The 26417-nt window shown below is 27.6% G+C and overlaps 1 protein-coding gene across 1 annotated transcript; it reads right to left on the bottom strand.

Moving 5' to 3' along the window:
• Positions 1-14807: 14807 nt before the first annotated feature.
• On the bottom strand, positions 14808-26281 carry LOC105366214 (probable serine/threonine-protein kinase yakA). Its single transcript, XM_011504572.1, has 10 exons — positions 26193-26281; positions 23276-23771; positions 23100-23193; positions 21152-21648; positions 20396-20710; positions 20072-20233; positions 19496-19746; positions 17501-18295; positions 17301-17440; positions 14808-15214 (listed from the first exon to the last, which is right to left on the bottom strand). Exons 1-10 carry the CDS (start codon positions 26237-26239, stop codon positions 15144-15146), a joined length of 2868 nt encoding a protein of 955 aa, XP_011502874.1. The 5' UTR covers positions 26240-26281; the 3' UTR covers positions 14808-15143.
• Between the last annotated feature and the right edge of the window lie 136 nt (positions 26282-26417).

The raw sequence follows: 26417 nt of genomic DNA, 5'->3' as shown, positions 1-26417 counted from the left end.
TATATATATATATATATATATATATATATATATATATATATATATATATATATATCGTTCTTGATCGCCCTCTACGTCTGCGTGGTCGGCCCGCTGGCGACTGCGTCCCGTCGTTCCGTCGAGGGTTGAATATTGAACGGTGCCCTGGCTCCGGTTGCGCGCGCGCATGTCTATCGTCCGCCGGGCGCCGTGAACGAAGAAGAGCGAGAAAGCAAAAGAGAGACGAAGAGAGAAAGAAAGAGAGAGAGAGAGGGAGAGAGGGAGAGACGCGCGCACACCTATCGACAGATGCAGCCGGACGATACTTCGATCCGCGCCGCGGCACCGAAGCCCTCCGTAACTCTCTCTCCCTCTCCCACAGATTGCGGAGTTTTTCTCGCAAGAGTCGCGGTTCGTTCTCCACGCGGCTCGACATCTACTCCAAGGCCATACACGCAAGCCCTACCAAGGGACCAACTCAAGGATTCATTTTACTCTCAAAAATCCATTATCAATAATTTAATCGCACGTCCATTACCTATTGAGGCATTTTTTATGAAAATATCTTAACAATCTTTCAATGTACAACATTTAGTTTCAATCACGATACCGTACTCATCTACAAAATTTTAAAAATTACTTGTTGTTAGACCATTAATATGCTACTATTAAAAATGAGATTGTTTTATATAAAACGAAGGAAAACCTTATTTATTTTAAAAAATATCTTTAAAAAAATTTTAAAAACTGTTTAATATGACATAAAATAATTACTTTCTTAAATTATTTATTTTATATTACTTAGAAAAAAGATGCTGATAAATAAATGTTTAAAAAAATAATTATAATAATATAATATTTGTCATTTAGTATTCATCAATTATTAATATTATTATGATAAGAATAATTATTATTATTATAGTCATATTGAATAATAATGTTAATAATAATGTTAATTTACTTAATTTTAAAGTTACGTTAATTAAATAAAAGGTTGAATCTTCTACGAGAAATAGAATGGAAGTAGTGATATAATAGAATGATGTAGGTCATTGAATTAAAAAATATAATTAAATTTAATTTGACTAGAATAACAATAAGGTTTTGCATGAACATAATACCTAAATTAATGAAAAATAATTACAAATCTAACAGGTTTGTATTGAAATATTATTAAAGAAAACTTCTCTAATCGTTTAAAAACAATATTTATTGTAATGTAATATTTAACGCAAAAGAATTTTAAAGAATTTTAATACTATGATGATTATGAAAAAGTTAAAATCATTTGTTATTTTAACTTTCTTATAAATTATAAATTAGTATTAAAAATTTATTGTGTACTATTGTACAAAATATATGATGCATAGTTTTAAGATTTCATAAAATAACTGTACCTAATAAATATAAAATTATGATTTTAATTAATGTATAATTGATCTTATTTTTAATGTATACTTAGAAAATTTAATTTCAATTAAAAATTTCGACAAGAAAATTGTATTTCTCTTACAATTCCATGTACAATTGTTCATAAGAGATAAAACTACAATGTATTGTAATAATATCTTGACCTACTATACTTACTTTACATACTATGTAATTTATCCTATGCATAAGCTTATTTTTTTTATTAAGTTGTTTAATAATTGAAATAAAGCAAGGCAAGTATTTTAGAACATTTGTATTTATGAATTTTCTTTAATATTTAATATATTTCTATTATTGTTAAATAATTATTAAATTAATTTACATTAATACCTAATTATTTGAGTATTCGTCGATTCTTCACTTCTAATAATAATAGATAAAATAATTTTGAAATGTTTGTTTTTCTTAAAAACACCGTCTTACTAATACATAAAATAAATACATTTAAATCATTACAAAAAGTACATAAAATATCTGTTCTTAATGATGTTCAATTCAAAAATGATATTTATATAATTTTATTATATTATTTTATATTACTATATTATTATATTATATTATATTGTATTATGTGACATTATTATATGATTACATTATATTATTATTATATTATTATATTATTTATATAGGTATATATATTAAGAATAAATAAATATAATAATGGACACTAAATAATAAATTACACTGCCATATTTAGTTATCTCATGTAATTTTCAAAGAGCAAGAATACTATTTTTAAATCAATACATTATGAAAAATGAGAAAAACGTTTACTTTTTTGTTATGAAGAAAAAAATTATTTTATAACATATAAATTTCATCATACTTGAAGTTTGTCTAAAATAAAATAAGACTTTATATTAAAAGAATCTATTATGGAATAGAAGTTATGTATTCATTCAGAACGTCTACATCAAATTGTGCCTGACTGTACTCGTGATATTTCTACTTGAAAGTAAGCAATTGTAGATATTATGAAACACAATTTAACTTTGAAACTTCTGCTAATATTATTAATTGTATTTCATTTACATTTGAGTCTATTTATACTAATTCTATTTTTTAACTCATAATAAATTTATGTAAAATTGAATTTAATGAAATTAAAATGTTTTAATATTATATAAATGATTATAATAAAAATAATTAATATTTACATTAAATTTTTTGTATAAAATTATATGATATCTTAAGAATAAAATTAACAATGATAAATTATGTATGTTAACATAGATTAACGTTATTGTATTCGAAACTTTCACGTCTATGCAATAAAAATATATGATTTTTAAACGGAAATTTATTACTGAATTAATAAATTCATTGTTAAATAATTAAATTTAGAAATATAAGTTTAAAGTAACCTTTTGGAATAATTTTAGATATTATTCTAACGAAAATATTGAACTTGTTATTTATTAATTTATTAACAAATTTACTAGAAAAAAAATAATTGTATTCAATAGTTATATACTCTACGAAATTAAAAATAATAATTTAATAAAAATCTACTTTAATTAGACGAACTTTTTTTTTTATATAAATTATCTATTCAAATAAGAAATTAAATTAAATTATAATTACTAAAAGTAAAAACAAATGCAAAAATATGATAAATGACTTCTAGTATTTCAAAAATTATATTGAAAATATATATATACAAAGTATGTTTTTTTTTAAATTCCTAAATGTCTTCGTTTTTTATAATTATACAACTGTCAATTTACTTTGATTTAACAGTTTCATTGAAAATTTGAATTATGTAATTAGTTTAAAAAATTATTAGTACGAATAATAATATTGTAATGTATAATGTAATTATTAATTTTATTTTTGTTTTCGTAATTGCTTAATTATAGAGTAGTAAGCGATAACATATTTATGTATTTGAAAAATACAATAGATTTCGTTCACAATAATGTTTTTTAATTGAAAATTATTTATTATAATAAAAATTAATGAAAATTGATATAATCAATTATTTTGATTATGAAAGTTTTAAAATTATCGTCTACAATCTAATTTTTATGAAACTTTTTAAACTTTAACATTTTTCTAATATACTCTTAATTCCTCAAAATTCACAATTTTTACAAATAATTATTTTTTTGTATTAAACATTAATTGAAAAAATTGTTTGAATAAATGAAGTGTATAATCAATTATATATTCCAAAAATTTTATAAATAATCCATTCGTCGTTATTTCAATTCTCTTGAGTTCTTATTATCAAATTTTTCATCTTTTTTAAACGAATAAAGCTAAAATATTATATTATGCAATCTATAATGTAGTAAATATAAAATATTATTTTATTTTATTTTATTTTAATAACTTATGAAATTTATAATTTTATTTGAATAGAACAATTCATTTTTTATTCTTATGATCATCATGAACACAATTGTTATTATTTATTATTAAATCATAAAAACGATTATTGATTCTATAAAAAATAATACTAGATATAAAAATGTCTTTCTATGATTAAATATTTTTAAATATTGTAACAGTATGTTATGTATACCTAGAGAAGTCTATTCAATGATTTACTTAATTATTTAATCATTACTTAACTTTTTCAATTCAAAGGTTTGAATTGATTTAAAAATTTATAATACAATAGTAATAAGTGTACAAAAGTAATAGATATAATACAATAAATAATTAAACAAACATTCCTTAGCATATTATTTATACAAATTATATTAATAAAGTGATACAATGGAACCCATTTTATCTTTATCAGATATTAAAAATAATGTTCATCTTAACTAATATTATTATTTTATTATATTAAAGAAATTAATTGCATTTAATGACAAAGACTTTTACACAACTTTAATATACATAAAAACAATATCTATTAAATTGATTGAGTACAATTTTTGACAGACTTTTAAGACTTTTTAGACTTTTTTTTTTAATTATAAATAATTAGATAATAATAATGCTAATATTTCTAGCTTATAATTAATTATAAATTATCAATTAAGTACAAAATTATTATAATTACAAAATCTCAAAAAATATAAATGTTTGTAAATATAAATAGTTCAAAATATTTATATACTTAAAGATTTCGAATATTGCAAAAAAATGTATAGTACACATTAATCCTTAAAGTAATTTGATCAAAAAGAAGATAAAAAAATTGTAATAATAATTAATCAACATTCGAAAAATAAATATAATTTGTAATTTATAATTGCTCTAATAGATTATGTTTAATTATATATGAGCGATTAGAAACGTTTGATTATAAATATGTTTATTAATTTTCATTTATATTTTATTTCTTAATCGTATCTTTATTCTATGTATTATTCATCGTTTAGAATAAAATAAATATTGGGAAATTATCGTTTGTTATATTTGCATATTTTTAAAATTGAATTCCAAATTCTTTTATTAAATTAGTCCAATTAAATAAAAATATTATCAATTTACAATATAGCAAATAGAAATTAAAAATAATATACTATCTATATAAACTAAAATTCTCGATATTATATCATAATAAATATTCTTCCAACTAAATTTAATAAAAAATAATATTTATAGCATATTTGAACCGAGGATTTTGAATTATCCAACTGAATATGAAGTCAAGTATATATAAAATAAAATCTGTTCAAATTTTTATATATAAATGTTAAATTATGAAAAAACAAAATATAGTTTTATGACGTTTATTTCAAAAAGAGTATAGATTTACTAAATTATAGTGTGTTGTCCATTTTAAAGAAATTTCAGACACCAGTTAATTATATTTACATAATTAAAATCATTCTATATATTATGCTGAAGTCACTATAAAATAAATTAAAATCTCAAATGAATGTAATACGTTTTTTCCTGAATTAATAATGGAATAATAAAATATTTAAAATACGTTAATGGTTGAAGTACGATTTACAATTAATAAATCATTTGAAATATTTATAAAGCAAATTTATAAATATATTTCGTATGTAAATGAAATTTTTAATTTGAAATTAGTATTTTAAATTAAGTTATTAAAGTAAAATAATTACTTGAATAATATGTACACAATTAAAAAATTGCTATTCTTGAATGTAAGTAATTAACAGAATTGTATTTGAATTATTAATATTACAGATCTAATCACATAATTGTGATCAAAATTAAATTTCATATAATTAATCTAAGGTAATTAATGTTGTGATTTTTATCTTTTTTTATTAAATATTATAAATTCTTTAATATTACATATTTTTTTAATATTTGCATTATATAATGACATATTTGCTTATAATTCATCATTAGCTTTTTCTTTGTTGTTAAGTTTAATTTCGTCAACTTTTTTCATTTTATAATGACATAAGTATATAAATCGTATATTTTTATTATCCTTTTATATTAATTTGACGAATATTTTAGAAAATATGTAATCTGTCCATATATTGATTAACATAAATTTAATGATTTAAATTTTAGTCAATACTTTATTGCTTTCTTTTTAATTAAAAATGCTTACACAATTTCTACGTTGTTTTATTTGTACCAATACTAAATCGAAAATTACTATAATAATTGTAAACAAGTACTAAATTTATTTCCATATTTTACAGTTTATCAATTTGAAACATTTGTTACATGCCTTACTTCTTTATAACCTAATGAATTTTAAAAATCATTGAAGAACAAATAATATATTGAAATTTAATAAAAATTGGCATTGTTTTTGCAAAATTAGTATCGACAATGACAAATATAAAAACTTTCACATATATTATAACTTGTATTTTATTTATAGACTATTTTTTTATTCGTTAAACCGTAATAAAAAAGACATTTAGTTATTGATAGCGATCATAAGATTTGCCCCGATGTCTCTTGGATCAATCGGTAGAGAAGAGTATTTCATTAAAATTATAAAGGTTACCACATTTTGAGAAATAACGATACAAGATGTTTGAATTAATATAATTATATCAATTAGCTAATTTAAAAAAGTCTAACAAGTAATTATTTGATTGAATATGAAATAATAAATAAGCAACAAAAGCGTATATTAAGTATATTATAATTTTAATATTTAAATCTTAATTTCTCTATAACTTATGTAGTCGTATATGCGACATAAAGTATCTAATTTTTCCTTATAATCTGATATATAGACAACTTGAGTAGAGATATATTTTTGAATATATTCATAATTTAGTTTGAAGGAAAACTTCGATCGTTTAAACAAAATCTCCTGCATCTCAATATATAGCTGACTAAGAGTAAGTGTATTTTTTCTAATTGTCTTCTCGTTTATAACATTTAATTTTTAGAATGCATATACTAACAAATAAAATGAATGATAATTAACCATTTTGCTGATAGCCGAATTTGTCTAAACGTATATTGACCATTACTTAGATGTAATATTCAGCAATATGATATATTTTACAAATATCGCATGAATTGTTATTGTTATAAACGAAATTAAATCATTCATTCATTCATTTTACAGATCTAATAAGATCAATTATCTTATTAAAATTATTTTTAAAAAAGTTTACGATAAATTTCGATACGTAATTATATATCAAAAGCATATTATAAAAAATTACTAAGAAACTGTAGTATAAAACAAAGTTTACACAACAAAATAACAATACCAGTTATAACAAGATACCTGATAAAGCATTTATCATTATGAAGCTTCATTATGAAATAATCATGCACACATCTTTTACACATTAAAAGGTATATCAATGTATACTTAAAGAATATCAGAAAGCGCTTAAAATTAAAAAAAAATTAAATGTATTATATCTAATATAACCTAAAATAAAAAAGGAAAAATCTAATTGAATTTAAAAGCAAAAAATTATAAAATAAAACTGTTTCATAAAATAAAAATGAAAGGATATTACTAAAACTATGTACATATAATTATAAATATATCTGTTGCTATTTAAAATTTTTAAAATTAAATTATAAAAAAAAATCCAATAAAACTAAAGATAAAGTATCATTTTCCATGAAAAGGACAGAATTCTCTTAATCTACAAATTTAGATGTATTCTTTTAACTACGTTTAAATACTAATTAAGACTGGTAGAACAATGCAGACCTTACATAAATATATAAAAATTTTCGTTAGACCGAATAAATATAATTATATTTCAATAAAAATAATTATTTTTAAAAATATAGTTGAATAATGAAAATAAGTTTTCAAATCGAGTTAATTGCTGAAATAGTATAAAAATTAAAAAATATGTAAATATTGACAAATAAACAGCGATAGTCCTGATAATATTTTTTTATAAAATAGATTGTACAATAACTATATTGTAGTGTTCAGATTTATAATTCTTTACTTTCAATTTTAAAACATTTTATTTATGAAATAGGTATAAACTTTTCTAAAAATACAATCTTTAAATATACAAGGGTAATTAATTAAAAATTTCATACATAAAAACGATTCTACATCTAAACATCACATTTCTTCTGTATTCTATTTTTAGTGATTTCTGTTAATGAAATTTAGAGTATATTTTAATTAAATACATTAAATACACGTGTTATTAATCAATTAAAGATTTTGGAAATTTTATTTAATGTTTAATTTTTGAATGTTAAGTTTTCAATATAAATCATAGAAATTGGTTCAATTATTATCATAATGAAATAAAAATGATCTTTTCTTAACAGTTTTTTATATGAAACATTAAATAACATTAAGGTGAATTGATATAATATAGAGGCAATTTGGTTGGTAACATTTTTTTTATTAAATATTTTATTACAGGAGGTTAAAATATTCATAATGGATTCAGATAACAGAATTTACAAATATATCTCGATATCTTTCGCACCTACACACACGCGCGCGTGCGCGCGCGCACACGCACTCATATATATATATATATATATATATACATATACTGTGTGTGCATATATACACATCACATATTTGTATGTAAATTCTTTTATAGTTTTATAGATATTTACATGACCTAGTGGCATACAAATTCATACATCGTATTCTCTTTTATTTTATTTGAGTTTAACGCTTTTCCTTTTTCTTATCACACTTTCGCATTTTTCCATTATCATTCATGACAATCATTTGCATTTATTCACAGATATATATATATATATATATATATATATATATATATATATATATACACACACATATATACGTGCAGTCATACATGCACGCATACAAACACACAATCATACGTACGTACAAATACCTGCACGCATCCACACAAATATGTACATACGCATGTATGATGTAGGTATGCATATATAAACTTTTGCGCAGTAATACGCATAAATTCACAAAGCTTATTATCTTATTGATTTTCTATTGATTTTTTCGTTTGCACGCCCAGCCTCTTCTGTTTAACCCCCTCCCCACGTTTGTTCATTTCCCTCACTGTCGCAAATATTACTTAATCACGTTTAAGATTTAATTAATTAATTTACAATATATATTTATTTCTGTGTTTAAAATTGTCACCTCTTAATTATTTTTATAGTATATTTATATTTATACTTGTTCTCGCGCACTCTTACGTTCTCAGGCACACTCGAAACTATGACGTTGTTTCTTTTTCTCTTCGTCTCATTTACTTTTTTTTTTAATCATTTTTAATTTTTTTTTATTCTTCAACCGTTTATTAACAATATAATTGTCGTAGCGCTGCCGAGTTTTCGCAAGCCTCGGGATCCGTAGAGGAAAAAAAATAACGAGTTCGAGTAAATATCAAATTTATTCGCACTTAGCAATTATTATACAAAGCGCTATTATATATTTCTTCTATTATGAAAAAAAAATTGCCAGCGCTATCCGTTTCTAAAATTCAAAATCGATCGACGTCTTTGAGTAACACACGCACGCACATATATATAATTATTCGCAGATAAAAATATTAATTATTAAAAAGTAAATTTAAAAAGTACAGAAAAGAAAAACAAATAGCCTTGTGCTAATAAGCTGTGTGATATATATGCAACAAAATTCTATTAGTATTCACGCAGTGTTGTGTACATGTGTATGTATTTGTATGTTTGGTGTAAGTACTACGAACTCTAAGAGTTTTGCCGAGAATTTATTATTATTCTCTTATATTTTTCCTTTCCACTTTTTAAATGATATATTTATTTTTGATATAATTTATACAAAAGTTCACTATGATCATTGTGTTACGAGAAAAATGAGTAATTCTTCAAAATATCTCGTTTTCTTCAACGATTCGCGCGTTTAGATAATAAAAATAATATAATGATAATATAATAGTAATAATAATGTAATTAAATTATTTTTGTAAAGCCCATCGCAAACGCTGATTAATCAAGGAAACACACATTGCAACTTTATACAAAAAAGAATACACAAATTCTTCTGCAATAAAAGCCAAAATCAACATTGTACGTATCTTGTACATAATAAAGAATCTTAATAATATTATAATTGAAATGGTTTTTTGGAGTTCTTGTAGTTGGAAATTAAATCTTTCTAAGCATAAAAAATAAAACGGTTCGACTATTAAACTGATATTTAATCTCTTAATAAAACTTAGAATATTATTTTTTATCCAAATGCACCGACACATTATGTGTTTTGTGCCCACAATTACGGCAGTTCAATCGCTTAAGCACTCGCATTGGACTCGCACGATGATGTCAATTTTTATTTTTACAAAATACATTCTTAAAAAGCAAAAAGGTAAATAGATAAATAAAACAGAACTTGCTTCGTCGCTTCGTTAAGCGAATTGGAAAAAATAGGCGACGAGTCAATTGCTTTGCTTACATCGGAGTTCCTGCGATGCTTCAACGGCAGGAACATTCACCAATATACATTTCTCATTTTTTAACCCTAATTTCTTCGTACATTTTCTGGAGTTAAATTCACTCTGGTCAAGAAGATAAATTCAACTCTGCAAAATTTCATATTTTTCTTTAATTTTATCAAATCATTATTCCAATATAATTTATAAATGCCAAAAATATTAATTCAAACGCGGATAAAAAAATGTTCTCTAATTCATAAAAATAAATTATATAAATCAATTGATTCGCGATATATTTAAAAATAATATTGTATAAAATAAATAAAGCAGTTTTTTAAACAATTTTATTCGACGCCCTTCCTAAAATATATTGAAACCAACGCAGTGAAGCATTCACTCCATGAAAATGATTGCCAAGAAATTAATTATTGAAAAACGGTTCATTTATTTCTGTACCACTTAAATATTTATATATCTTACAATTTATTTCCGATATAACGTCTTTTTTATTATAATGGTAAGAGGTCATGGAATCATCTTCAATAATTTTCCTTTGTGTAACAAGAATAGTCAACACAAAATTCTCGAAAATGTCGATGAAAAATCTTTATATTATTTTAGGCTGCAATTTCACCAAGAACGTTGTCTCTGACTATAAAAGAGCTCATCGAGTTCATAAAAGTTATTGATCATTGTTTGTAGTAAGACGGCATAAAAATCTTCGAAGAATCTGCAGTCGTATTATAGTATATATTATATATAAGTCACTATGCCATTGCAATTCACAATGATGATTTTACCTTTTATATCTGTCTAATAGTACCTTCTTATATGCAAAAGTGAAGTCGAAAATAGAATAATAAAGCTTTTTTACTCGCTTATACTCAATCATTCATTCACAAGTAAATTTCTCTCCCATTTTTCTCTTACGTATTAGAATTATCAGTGCTTAATTTTTAGCCGAAATATCTTTTTCTCTACTCTTTACTCTGTCTCTCTCTCTCTCTCTCTCTCTAACGCACACGCGCGCGTATACATACATACCCGCACACATACGCATATGCCTTCAAAAAATTCTGTTACGTCATTTCGTATGTAATTTTCTTATTTTGGTTTGCCTTTATACAATTCTGACACTGATATGGTCCATTATTTTCTTCGACTTTTGATATTTTTCGGACACGGTAAATGCTTAATACTGATTCGATCGAGAAAGACGAATATCTGAGCCCGTCGCACGCCCTTAAAATCTAACGCCGTAAAGATCACCTGTCGAGTGATCACAACTTACATCGTTGTTTATTCTCATCAAAATTTTTTTTTCGTTTTTCTCTTAATAATAATAATAATATCTTAGTAGCGTTGTAGTCTCATTTATTTCAACGATCGATCAGGGAGTTTCGATATTTTAAAACTTTGTAGAAAGAAAGCAAAAGAGAAAAAAGAACAAATTAACGAAAACATAAATTAATTTCGACATAAAATTAAAATAATATACGTGAGCAAAATCAGCATGAGAAATTAACTATATGTTTCCGTAATATATTTTATAGTGCTCTCAATATTATAAATGTAAACATCACTATTAAATATTTATCCGAGAAGATGAATATTTCAATGTGATGTTACTCATGAATACTTAATGAAAAAGACAAATTATTAACACGCATATTATTCACAACCGCTGTTACGTTTAACACTAAAAATAAAATTAATATACGCATGACAATTTTTTTCTATGAGTAGGTGAGTAATTAAGATAAGTCGATGAGAGTGTTATTATCTAAATCTACTAACATCACTGAGACTCGAGGCATTCGATCATTTCTAATCTTATATCACTGGATCGATAGGAGAAAAAAAATTAAGTTTTCCCTTCATTTTTTACATTTTTTAATTAAATGGACACGACGAATGAAAGCTCAAATTAAGTTCAGTACGTTATAGCCTTATTAATTTATTATTTGGTATGAACGAACCATTTTGTTTCTCGTTATCATATTTTGGACAGTTTGCAAAACCTTCATAGTAATTTTTGGCAGGAAATATAATTCCTTTTTTTTCTTTTTTAGATTTTAATAAAATTAGATTATCGAGATTATCTTATTGTGTTAGGAGGTAATCTTCTCCCAAGTCATTCTTTGAAAAAAATTTAGAAAGCGCATTCATATATCGGAAAACAAAATATTTGGAAACACTAAACTTTATGATTGAATTAAATTAAAAAGAAAATTTACCTCCTAATTCATATTAGAATTAAGAAAATATCAAACGTAGGCAATAATTTTATATATACTTATATGAACATCATTAAAAACAATTGTAATAGAAATATTAACAAAATTAAAAATTATTTTTAATATTACAGAATATGAATCTTAATTTACATTAATCTTAATAGATTAATCTTGCCCACAAGAACGCTATTGTGGAAAATATAATGAGGATCTATTTTTTGCATCATCTGCCATTAACACCACACCTACGTTATTAATCCTTACCTTTGACTAGCCATCACGAACAACGTTATCGCAATTACATTATTCATTTTCGAAAAAACTAGCCATCGATCACGAAACTCCTTCTAACTTTTAAAGAAAAATAATGACAAAACGAGCTCTAAACATGTTTCATTTCCTCTCGAAAATAAAAGAAAATGAATTTTTCATCAACGACTTTACCTCGGTTATCCTTTAATACGTTAATATTTATATAATATATACATTAAATCGATTCCTTTTTCAATGACTCTTTACAATCACGCTTTTTACAAGGATATATAGTTATCATCTATTGTTAATGCAAGATTAACTCGATATCGCCCTCTTGTAATTTTAATTTACATCGCTTTGTTTATTTTTGTTTTATTTTGTTTTTAAATTAAAGTTGTGTTACAGACGAGGGCGACTAAAGGTTATGTTTTGTATAAAATTGCTAAAATTGCTCCGATGGAAAATGGCATATCTACTTATAATTTTTTTCTTGGTTTTATTTTTTTTATTTTTTTTTATTTGATTTTATTTATGTTTTTATTTTTTTAAGAGAGAAAAAACAAAATCCATCGGTTCAAACGCGATAATATATACTTGACGCTTCAGTTTTCTCTTTATTCTTCTTCTTATTATATTATAATCTTGTCACTGCTTATGATTTAAACACACTTAAGAGCGCAACGGCAGCTACACAATCGAACACTTATGGTTTTTCTCACACGCAGAGTTGGAAAATATACATATATTTTTCTGTTTGCAGGTATGTATGTACGTATGCATGCGTGCATATATGAATGTGTGTACATACGTGCATGCAGAGGGTGTGCATGCTCAATATGTTTAAGTGCGCGTGTGTGTATATGCATAACGTGCCGGTGTATATACGTGTGTATTCTAGTTTAATATATGTACATAAAGTTGTAATGAAATATCGATAAGAATAACATTAGCAACAATAGCAGCGGTTGGTGATGGTATTAATTTATTAGCAACAGCAAGAAATGGAAGTAACACCGTTATACACGATGGTAATTTATTTTCTTATTTTGTCCAGTTTTGTCGGGCATGTGCGGTTTCTTTGCCATATTTAACCATGTAACACTATAATAGCGATATATCATGTGATACCTCTTACATTTTATTTTGTTTCGTCATTACATTTTTTGAACGTTTTCTTTACATTGTTCGTGTCTTTTAATCTTTCTTATTCTTATTCTTACTCTCTTTCTTTCTCTCTCTCTCTCTCTCTCTCTCTTTCTTAGTCACTCTCAACATTTCTATCACCTCTCTCGCATGCAGTGAAAAATTAATTGAAACGCGCCTGCAGGTGCCCGTACAAGTAAGAGGTTAAAATTTTCGTTACGTAAGTACGATTAACGAAAAATACGAATTAACCCGAATTCCTTTATTTACAAAAATTAATTAAAAATTTCAGTAATATTTATCGTGCTTCATTTAAAAAATGCATTATAGTATAAATAATTATGCATTTTATAAGATGCACACTCGTATTTAGACTCAACAATTTCGAGTAAACGTATACATTTCAATCGGTTGAAAATTAGTTGTAAAAAATATTCAGTCACACACACAACAAAGAAATTTATGAAACATTAGCCACTTACACAGCCACAATAATTTAAACCGGAATTTACACCTCTTGTACGCGCATGGCACCTTTTTTACGCATAGGCTCCCTTATAAAATTAAATTAAATTAAAAAAAAAGAAAAAAAAGAAAAAGAAAAAACAACGGGCCCACGTAAGTTTTACTAATAATACATAAAAACTAGGAAAGCTCAATTAAAGTTTCCCTCGTTTTTTGCCGATTAATGTTTTATACGCAAGGCGTGAATATCCACATGAACATAAGTTTTTCAATGATCATAATAACTATTAATAATAATAACATAATAATCATATAATATAATATAATATAATATAATAATAATAATAATAATAATAATAATAATATGGTAATAATAATAATAATCGCAATAATTACTATATATCATAAATAAGAATTAGTAAAAAGTATGCGTATACCTCGTACCGTGAATAACGAATAACGAGAGAAAAACTTTTCTTAAGAAAGAAAATATAAGAAGAAAGTTGATTAAAGAAATATGAAAAAAGAAAAAGTAAAAATGAAGAATAGATGAGGAAAACTGAATAGCATTGATAGTAATAATACATAATAATCATAAAAAAACGGGTTCCGCGCCCATAAGAAAGTGTGTGTGCGGTGCTATATTATACGACGGGCACGATCCGTCCGAATTAGTCGCACGAGCGCCCAATTATATGTAAATAGTCGCTCTTGGGCGCTTCGTTATTATACCAGTGCAGGGAGCAACGATGATGGCGAGGATGAGGATTATGCGTATGGCGATGGCGTGTGAGTGCGATGAGGCATGTGCGACGGCCTTGATGTGCGGCTCGGGTGCGTTCGGGTGGTCCGTGGCAGGGGATCACTTGTCGGAGCTCTGGCACTGCTCGCCTCCCGACTGATTCATTGTCGCGTAGTCCAACCGATACTGGGCTGCGAACATGACAAAACCAGCCGCGAATTCATACATAGCGCCTTTAACTGCAATAGTCTTTTCTTTGCTCTATGATTACGCGGATTTTATCCCCACTCTAATTTTCTGAATGCAATATATTAAAGAAACTCATTGCCAAATTTATTTAAATGATATGTAATAAGCGATTCTAATAATTACGGTTCTAAGAACTTTCTAATACACATATTAGCCTATATTGTCACTGCACTCTTTTTTTTATTAAATTAAAAAAAAAAAAAAAAAAAAATGAAATTTAAAAAATGTAACTTCTAGGTAGCCGTTAATTAATTATTACATATTGGTCCCTGTCCTTATAAATATAACTATAACTAAACAAGTTATATTTATTATACTATTCGAAGTTTACATTTGTTTCCAAACCAAAATACAAATATTATTATCGCGTATATACATGCAATATGTCTTTGCCCAATTAAACAATTAATCTTTCATTTAATCTTTATCTCTGTCAAGTCAATTGTTACTATTAATATTTATTTTATCTGCAGAAGGGATGTCAAAAACGGATATCTATGTATAAGTAAGTAGGACAGTTTATTAAGCATAACATTTCTTATTATTGTAAAGCTTATCACGTCTTTAGAGTTAGTCAATTCTTAAAAATTATAAGTATAAATATTCATAAATTATTTTCAAATATCAAATTATAAATTCTTGTTCAAATTATGAAAAGAAGTTAGATTATATACTCAAGGTTCATATGATGTCTCCTAATAAAACAAATATCCTTTTACTTCAATTTTACTTCTAACCGGAATATAACCAATCCGATCAAACAATGGCAAGTCTTGTTATATATCTTTATTACAGGATACTGCTGACTGTTTTTCAAGACAGTTTCTAGTTTATTATTCATATATACACTTTTACGTATGTATGGTATTAAATTCTATTAAACATTGTGCGGAAATAGTAATAACCCGAACTTATAATTACATTATTTATATAAATTTAAACGCGATGTTAATAACTCTGCATACTTTAATTATTAAAAATATTTAATTCAAATTATAAATTACATTTAAAAATCAGATTACACACTTGCTGTACTATTTATGTATTTTTTTTTGTTTTCTTTTGTTTTAATACTAGCTTAATGTTTTTATTAAAAAATTATTTTTCAGTTATGAAAATATCTATAGATTCTTAATATAAAATACTATAAAAACAATTATCTAATATAATAAAATGTGTATATGTAGTAAAACTTTTATCAAATATGCAAATATAATGTAATCGATAAAAAAATCAATGTTATAATTTTTTATGCAAACAAGCATCATTCTTTAAAAAATATTATAGCAAAGGCACGATAAATTTTCTGCATGCGTTTCAATTATATACATTACAAAAATTACAACGTTCTCTATAAAATGTATAAAATTTCTCTAATATATGGTCGAATGAGTGAACGTGAGTAACACTAAATTATCTAAAATTTATAAGATAAGAAAGATAAAATGAAGGAACTGCTTTGGTAAACAAGTGAACGTTATGAAAAAATTTAAATAGGTAAACTTGCATATCATATGTCCGAGCTGGGTCAAAGTGATATGCTATATAATGATGAATTGACCAAGACTTGGCGATATAAATTCGATAAATGCTTATAAATCAAATAAATAAACTGTAAATAACATGCAACTATAAAATTTATGATAAAAATATTTGCTGACTTTCTGATTTGAAAAAAACTCATATTATATAAAGTTGGATATAAAATTCTATTCTGTTCTGAAGGTTAATAAGTTATTATCCATGTATTTTCATCTCTTTATATATAAAAATCAATAATTTTTTGTTTATCTTTTATTTTAAAAAATATTATTTTCTAAATTTTAATGAAATTTGCATTTAATCATATGAAACAATTGTTCGTTCGTATTTATCTTTAAAAGCCTTTAGTTAAATAGTTAAATTAGTCGATCGATTCGTTAGTCAGTAAATCGAATAATTCCCACTGTCGCTTCCGAAGTAATAACATCTCTTTGCACATCCCACATAATCATAGTAGTTGGCTCATTTGCTCTCATGATAGCCTACCTCCTCTCGTAATGTCCTCCATCGTCTGCTCCTTGCAGTCCGGCGCCATGTGGTTGTTGCTGCCGCAGTTATAGCACGAAACCTTGGAAGGTGTGGTGTTGACCGGAGCATACGTAACCACGGGAGCGGCCGGCACATAGCTCTGCTGCTGCGTCTGTTGCTGCTGCTGTTGCTGTTGCTGCTGCTGCTGCTGCTGTTGCTGCTGTTGCTGTTGCTGTTGCTGTTGCTGTTGCTGTTGCTGCTGCTGCTGTTGCTGCTGCTGTTGCTGCTGGACTTGGCTGGGCGTGCTCTGGACGGCCGCGGCAGCGGCGGCTGCTGCTACTGCCGCAGCCGGCGGTGGTGGCGTTCCAGTGGCCGTCGCGACTGAGTTGCTACTGCCTGGTGGAGGATGTCCGGGATACTGATACATCATCTCGCCGTTGGGTTGATAGGCTGGAGTAGGATAGCCGGCGGGCGCTGGCCTGGCGTAGGCGTGCGTGAAATTTGAATAAATACCAGTGGTAGGTCGCAGAGCCGGAAAGTGAGCGTGATGCGGCAGGTAGGCCGTCATCGGCGTGTGCCCAGGTGGCGCAGGGAAGCTCATGCACGGCTGAAGGCTCGTAGGCGGGACTTGGGGTGGAGTAACACCGTTCATCATGCCAGACGAATGGTTCTTATGCCGCATCATGTGCGCTTGACTTTTGCGCGCACGATGCCTCTCTTGATTCGATGGTGGTGGAGGTTGTTGTTGCTGTTGCTGCTGTGGAAGGACGGAGTGCGTCGAAGGTATGGAATGGAGGGGTGGTGGTCCACCACCCGGGTGTGGCTGCTGTTGCTGGTCGTTGTTCACGGATCCGTTATCATTGCTAAGCCATGGGACAGCGGGTGGTGTCTCCGGTGGCGAGCGGCTTCCGGTGCTATCGGAACTGCTGCTTTGGGAGCAATGCCTACTATTTTCCGGATCAAGTCGAAGAGCTTGCAACTGCGTCAGACAGTAGACTTGTGGACCGTTACACCTATTCGAAAAAGGAGACAGTTAAACTTTAATCTAGTGAATAATTTTTAAGCATTTTTTAATTGTAAGTTACCGTACATTTTGAATATCGGCTATTTGAAATTTTTTAATAGCTTTAATAATTTTCAACCAAATTGATTTTTTACAGTTTGAATAATCGGAATTGAGGAGTTTTTTTAACTTTCTTATAAATCTTATGTAAATTACTGTTCGGTTTATGTAAAGAATGACCAAAATTTAAATTCAAAATCAATCTATAGAATAAATAGCTTAAATTAATATGTATATAATAATAAGGTTTATGTAGAAATGAAAATTAAATGTATAAACGTTATGTCCATTTTCATACTAACACTAAAATTTTTGTGATCGTTATTCTTTAACTTATTATATTTTACTAAAATAAAACGTTTTTTAATAAACACTGGAGATCTGTTTAAAATAAAGATATAATTTAACTATAATTGTTTCAAAATTAATTTATATGCTTTTAAAATCTATTTAGCATGCAAAAATTAATTTTACTTAGTGGATAATTCATCATTCAAAGCATTAAAAAATATAGCTTATTAAAGTTTCAAAATCTATTTAAAAATATTATTAAAGATATAATAATAAAAACAGAGAATGGCATGGTAGGGTTTGATGCAATAATCGAGTGACTTAAAATTTAATTTTGTAAATTATCAAAATTGATAAATATGAAACGATGAGGATAATGAATTCGTGTGTAGAAATAAGAAAATATATCTCAACTCTAATCATTGGTTTACTTGGCAATTTATGTAGTTATATTTCTCTTTAAATATTTTAGTTCTTTGTCAATAGAAATATATAGATATCTAATATGCTTTTACTAATAAATAATTACTATAATATGAACATTAATATCAAAATATAATATCATTAATATAATATCAACAATTGCTTTTTGTACCAAAAATTCACTTTAATGTTATCGGATATTATTAATCCTACATATAAACAATTATAAGTCTTTAAACTGTTTAAATTAAACTTAATTATCTTTAAATACAAAAAATCTATATTCGACAGAGTTTTTTACAGTTTTCAAACAGAGTTATTAACAACTTATTAGAAACTATAGGTGGTATAATGACCTTAAAAATTTATTTAAATTTTAATTCATTCATAGCAAGAATACAGTAATTGCATAAAACGTGTACCAAATAATGATTACCTTGAAAATCGATTTTGAATTCCAGCCATTGGAACCGTGGTAAGACAGCCATAGCATGCATTTTGGGTAGGATATATAGCGGGTGGCCCCGGAAACATTTGCATATGTGCAGGATCTAGCGGCGGTGGATACCGTCTCATGTTTGCCATCGCTGTGTGATTTTGATGATGATAATTCATCATTCCTTGCTCTGGTATCGTAGCTGGTTTCGCATTTGAATTATCGCTTATAATATTTTCCATTTGCGAAAGCTGAAAATTCATCACAACAGTTAGATATAATTTTTTTTTTAATATAGTATCTATGTATTGCAAGTTCTTTTAAAACTATAAGTAAAATTAAAAATCATATATCCTAAAAGTGATTTAATTGCATTATTAAAGGCTCAAGTCCAAATTTTCGAGTAGAATCATTAGAAAATAAAATATAGTGATTGCAAGTTTATTTGTATATGTCGAAGTAACTACGTTAAAAGAAATATCTGTCACCGTAAGAATTCTAACCATCGTTTCCCTTCTGGTTTAAAACGGCCAAGATAAATATTTCAATAGTGCTTATTTTACTGCTTTTACACACCTCATTATCGATAGATTCATTCGTTGAATGCATATTATTGAGGACATCAAGCTTCTTTTCGGGAGTTTGATTTAAACCATTTGTTGCTTGTGTCTTCATATTATTCAGTACGTTTGATGTCATATCGACTTTCGATATATCTTCATCACTCAGTCTCCTAATCTGTTAATGAAAAATGCCCAACATTACTCGTCTAATTAACCGTTTATCATAATCGCGGTCTATTACATAATCAAAGTGATGAATTTTCACCCGAGAAGGACCCTCTCCGTTGACTTTAACTTTGCATCTAATTTTGGGACTTTTCTTAGCACTATGACCAACCTCGTTGCTAGAACAGTTCTGAAAGTTTCCCTTGAAGTTGGGCATCTCCTTGTTGGCCATCTCGCGAAGCGAGTCACCAGGTACTGAGGACTTCAATCGTGGCGGTGGTGGTGGCTGTTGTTGTTTGGACGACGTCGTTGTCGATGTCGAATCCACGTTATTATGTCTGTTGTAAGACGCAACATTGCTCATAGGAGCGAGTGGCCTAGATGATAAAAGCGGTGGCAATGTTTGATTTTGAGACTGTTGCGATTGCCCTGAAAGATTCCTATTTGTGCCCATTGACGAGAGCGGAGGTAACGACATTGCAGAACTCTGTTGAAACAAATAATAATTATGATAGGTTAAGATTGCAATGCCAACAATTAGAATTTTACTAGCTTACAAAAATCATATTATATTCACTTTTGTAATCGAAATCTTAAGAAAATATAAAATTAATGTTAAATTTCAATCGGAATTTTTAATATTATTGTACGATCTAATAGTATTTATTTATACATTACAAGGCGCAACTGTTTATTTCATAAATAATTCCCAAGTACTTAATGTATGTCGTAGTTTTTAAAATTGATCTTTTTTTGTTTTAAATAATTAATTCATTATAATAATTGAGATAAATGTAAGTTTTTATAAAAACTTAATAGAATAAGATGGAAACTAGAAAGGCCATTAAAATTTATATGCAAAAGTGAATATTATGGAGACAGAATTTAATTTCCAGTAGAAGCGTAAAAATAAAATCGTAATTCTAACCAGAGTCGTGGAACTGGTGATATTCGTCTGACTACTAGATGTCGAAGTTGATGTAGTCATCGTATTTGAGGTTGTCTGGGTGACTTGACAGGAGGTTCGCGGCTGCTGCTGAAGTCCGCTATTAATGCTGTTGCTGCCGTTATTATTGATATTATTGTTGTTATTATTAGGCTTACGGTGCAAGGGACCGGTGGGGGAATTGCTCCTACTATGGGACTGAGACTGTGAGGGCGAGGATTGTCGGCTGACTAAGGGAGAAGTGGGATAAGGTAAAACATCGCTCGGATGATACACAAATTGATTGTGAGCCATCATCAGTTGACCTGGCCAAGGTGGCATGTGATTGACCGAAGGGAAACCAACGTGCACATATTGCGGGTGGCCTGTCCCGTGCATCGCCATTTGCTCGGGACCAGGCATGCAAAGTCCCGGAGGAGGCATACCGAGGCCCGGCGGTACTCCTGTGATCATCGTATTACCCCGCATCGGCATTTCGCCTGAAAATCACAATTCCTAAGTCATAAATCTGAAAATTACTTTTGCACAGATCTTGCTGTTTATAGTTGCAATGGTTATTGTAACAATTTCAATTATTGTATCTATATCAATACTTTATTTAATGTCCGTAAACAATAAATAAGTTATTATAGATATTATATAAATATTAATAATATAAACTTCCAGGCCCTGTTCTTTCAAATAAATTGACAAATTTATCTCTCTTTCTCTCTTGTTACCTAGTCAGATACCCTGCTGGATATTTTGAAAAATATCTATGAAAAATTCGTGCAAAGGAACAGAAAATCATTTCATGATTAAAACGCTTACAAAATACATGTCTCTATTAATTGTAATTACTTTAGTAATTTATATATGGTATGAACTAAGTCTGTAACCCCACATATAAAAACACATTTAATCTAGTTATTTTACATTTTCCATATATTTTTAATTACATTAAATAAATAAAGAATAAATAAATAATTGTTAAAATTCTCATAACAGCCCCCATATTTCTATACTTTTTTTAGCATTTACATTTTTTAATTATCTTGAAAGTTCTACTGTATTTGTATGCTATGTATGAATATTAGTTTTTCGTAATGAGTGATAAGATACTTAAATATTTCTTTGTGTTCCCATATGTTATGAACATTATGCTAATATTTACGCATTCTTAATTCTTTTAATTATATTTTGATGCTCTACAATTAATTATATTATATTCCTCAATAATTAAATGGTGATTTTATATCTAAATAGTCTTGATTTTTGGTCTGGAACTATCATCTGTTTATCATGTAAAATTATCTGTTAAATAATTATTTTCAACGATATTTTCGATATCTTGTAAATATTAATAGTATATTTTTCTGGGGTTCATTTTGTTATTTTTATTCCTGCATTTAAAATATCTATTACGTTTTATAAATGAATTCATGCAATCTACAAAAATATTTAGATTTCTAAAAATTAAGAGATTTCAACTATCATTTTTTTTATTTCTTTTTATTACTATTATACATATATAAAATAACCAACTTTAATAAAAAATATTATTAAATAAGTAAATTTATGTAAAATGTCAGATACCATTACTTTTAATTCATGCAAATTAATTTTGATATTTTTCAATGGTCATGAATACATAAGTTACTTAATTACTCAAAAATTAAATCCATATTCTGTTTTTAAAATGATATTATATTTATAAAACTATTTATATTTATAAAACTAATTATATTTATAAAACGTGTAGTATTGCAATGACTATTATATTCCTCTTTAATTTAACAAAAAATTATTTATAATATCGATTTATAATAAAGATTTTAATTTTCTTGGAATTCAGTAACTTCTTAGTTTTATAATATTTTATGCTAATATAATAATTTATAATATAAAAAATTTCTCATTATAAGAGTTTTACACAGTATGCTAAATTTACCTTGAAATGCTTGCATTGGTGGAGGTGGTACAACACAATTAGAAGAAATTTCTGGATCCATTCTATCATTTTGATTTATGCAAGGTATGCAGCTCTAAATATAGAAATATTATAGATAAATAATAAGATTAATTTAAACGATAACTTAATACATAAAAGATTAAGTTGTGTATTACTTGTGTAGATTTAAAAGGTACAGGTCCGGACTTAGGAATGTTCAAGCGAGTTTCTTCCTTCTGTAATTTAAGAAAGATATTGCCGAACGTGCTTTTCTGCTCATAATTAAAGGCTGGATGATTAAGAGCCATTGTGTAAAGCAGTAATAGCTCTTCCAAAGGTTGATCATCCTGTGTATAATTGGTCCCATTCAGCAAACTACTTATCTCTTGAAAGTCAAAGTTTGACAGACTTTTATACAGGACCACTGCACAGGAGTAATTACAGGAGTGTAGCAGCGCCATGTACAAAGCTAGTATTCGCCTCGTGCGCTTGTCAGTCATGCCGAGATTTGTTAACTCGGTCAAGTCGGAAACATTATTGGCACGGTGCTCTGTGTCACGCAAGACATTATAGTCTCGCTTACCTAAATCCTCCACACAAGTACCCAAATACCGTACTTCAAACGGCAGGCACATGTTTAACAACGTGCACATCACATCTATGCGCTTATAACTGGAATGAAAAAATTCACTTTATTAATTAAATATGATAGATGGGTACAAATATTTTTTATCAATCTTTAAATTTATAAATAATAATATATATAATGTAATAGTTAAATATTATATTTTATATTATAAAAGAATAAAATTTATTATATAAAGAATATTTATTAAATTTGACAAAATATTTTATTGCTAGGATAAACAAACATATAATATCTAAAATAATATCTAAAAAATTATGCCTTATATTTATAAATAAAATCTCAAACAATAAATTATGGTTCTTTATTAATACAATTTTTTGAAATGCCTTTTTGTACTAAGAACATTTTATTTACAGAAAGACATGATAACATATCTCTAGTGATAGCTGACATTTATAAACTGTAACTATTACTTTTCATATATATTTCAGATAAATAATATAGAGCAATAAAATAAATATTATATAGATATTGAAGTTAGTAATTGATTTTAAATTTCTATACTTTGAAATAGTAATTTTTGTTTACAATAATAAATTAAATATGTCTGACAGATTAGTGAAGTACTAATATTTATTATTGATGTGATAGAGAAAAATAACAAATAATATAAGTATTGATAAATGTGTATAGTATAACTTTAATTACTTAGAAACTTGAAGGGAATAAATGTTTTGATTAATGTAACAAGGCCATTATATTCTTACCTAATTATTAATTTGCAATTTAGAAAAGATAGGTTCTTATTGTAGCGTTTATTGTAACGTTATATCTAAATATTTGATAATAATAAAGCTGTATATTACAATTAAGTACATTGTATGTATACTTGGAACAATCAGATTAAATTTACTAATAAATATAATTTATCATCAATATTATGGTGCTATAAGTATATTTAACATAATGCTAACATTTTATGGATAATTATTGCTTGAGATAGGAATGGTTCTAGCGATTGCACAGTAGAATAGGTTATTTGTACAAAGGCATAAAATAGAATTGTTCAAGTTGATATTATACGGATGTTAAAATTTATATGAAAAACTATTTTCTATTTGAGATAGAATTTGGTTGACGATATCAACTCAAAGCTACATTGCACAAAATTGTGATTTATTGCTAACTTCAATATGATGATTGTACATTATATAAATTTTTATAACTTTAATTTATAAGACTATTTCACAATTCCATTATTGAAAGAAAGTATTAGTCATTATATCTTATTCATTTGTGCTGTTAAGCAACACAATCATATGTTAGTTGGTATACAATCGTTAAACCACATGTCTTTCCGCATATTACAGATGCAAAAGATTAAAAAAATTAATTTCAACGCTCAGACTATATTAAACGCAGTGTTCGCGATTACTGCTTATTTGCTGTGCAAAGAAAAACAATTCATTGCTATATCTATTTAAGTCGTTTTTAATTTCCACTGTAATGAATTGAATGCAAATTAATATTGTCAAACTAATCAAATGATAAATAAACGGATGAAATGAAAAGAATAAAAAAATAACATTAAATAATGTTTCACATAAAAACTCTAAGGGTCTATCATCAATTAACTTTACAAATACGCAAAATCCTTACAAAACATGGTCGTGGCCTAACGCCCCATTTACACTGGAGAATAATTCTACATTTAAAATATTTTTCGACTACTAACGTACTTTATACTCGTAAAAGTCGAATCATCGTAGGTAGAAGATCCATCATTCGAGATATTAGATAAAATATCGATGGAATGTTCGGAGATTGATTGATGCAAAAATCACGATTGAAAAGCGTAAATTCTAGGTTTTCAAACGTTTGACCAGCGTATACGGGACGTAAATTGTAACGTAAGAAACACGAGATCCGGAAAAGCGTACAATGCTTAGAAAGCCCATAAAGCAGCATCAAGAGGAAAAAAGACCGATAGATGGAGAAGAAATGATGAGTGGTGACAGAGGGTCGAGAGGGGCAGAAAAGAACAGAAAAGAAAAAGGTATCATCATATTATCGCACGCACGCACATTATATGGTATAATTGAAGGCGCGGATGGAGAAATCTATGGAAGAGTCATAATTCTTTTCCCTTTCCTTGAGCCATCGAAATATTTTTCCCCTCGCGTGTTAAATGCGAGACGCCGTTGTCGTGTGCAACACGATTTCCACCTTTTCTCACTCTCTTCGGCCATCCTTCTCCATCCACTCGCAATGACGTGTTTTCCTCTTTCTTCAACGGCTTTGGTGCATACAGAGCAAGAGAGAGAGAGAGAGAGAGAGAGAGAGAGAGAGAGAGATAGAGTGAGCGGGGGGAGGGGAGGGGGAGTGAGAGGGATTTGGATAGCAGGAGGGAAGGGAAGTATCGGGAGAGAGGATCAGCGCGCGGGCGCAAACAGAAAAAGAAGAGAAACTACAAAGGGTGTGCGAAGACAGCGGACCAGACTCACCTGGACAGATTTCCAAACCATGATACCACGTTCTCCTTACACACCATTGCCAGACAACATTGATACCACTTGGGATTGAAGAGAGGCGCCTGATTGTATTATAAGCGATTCTAGGACTCGCTCGTGTCGTCGGCTTGGTCTTCTTGGTCGTCGTAGTCGTCGTGGTCGTCTTGCTGCTCTCCTCTCACTCTCCTCTCTCGCTCCTGCTTTCGGTGACTCGGGCGC

Source organism: Ceratosolen solmsi, unplaced genomic scaffold (genome assembly GCF_000503995.2).
Source record: "Ceratosolen solmsi marchali unplaced genomic scaffold, CerSol_1.0 scaffold148, whole genome shotgun sequence".
NCBI lineage: Eukaryota > Metazoa > Arthropoda > Insecta > Hymenoptera > Agaonidae > Ceratosolen > Ceratosolen solmsi.
This window is presented reverse-complemented; position numbering and strand designations above follow the sequence as displayed.

Excerpts from the sequence above, each read along its gene's own strand:
- LOC105366214 (XM_011504572.1), bottom strand. The coding sequence starts at position 26,239 with ATGGTGTGTAAGGAGAACGTGGTATCATGGTTTGGAAATCTGTCCAG. Across the intron at positions 23,194-23,275 it reads TACCTTTTAAATCTACACAA|AGCTGCATACCTTGCATAAA; the intron begins GTAATACACAAC and ends TTCTATATTTAG. Across the intron at positions 15,215-17,300 it reads GGAGGACATTACGAGAGGAG|CCCAGTATCGGTTGGACTAC; the intron begins GTAGGCTATCAT and ends TCATGTTCGCAG.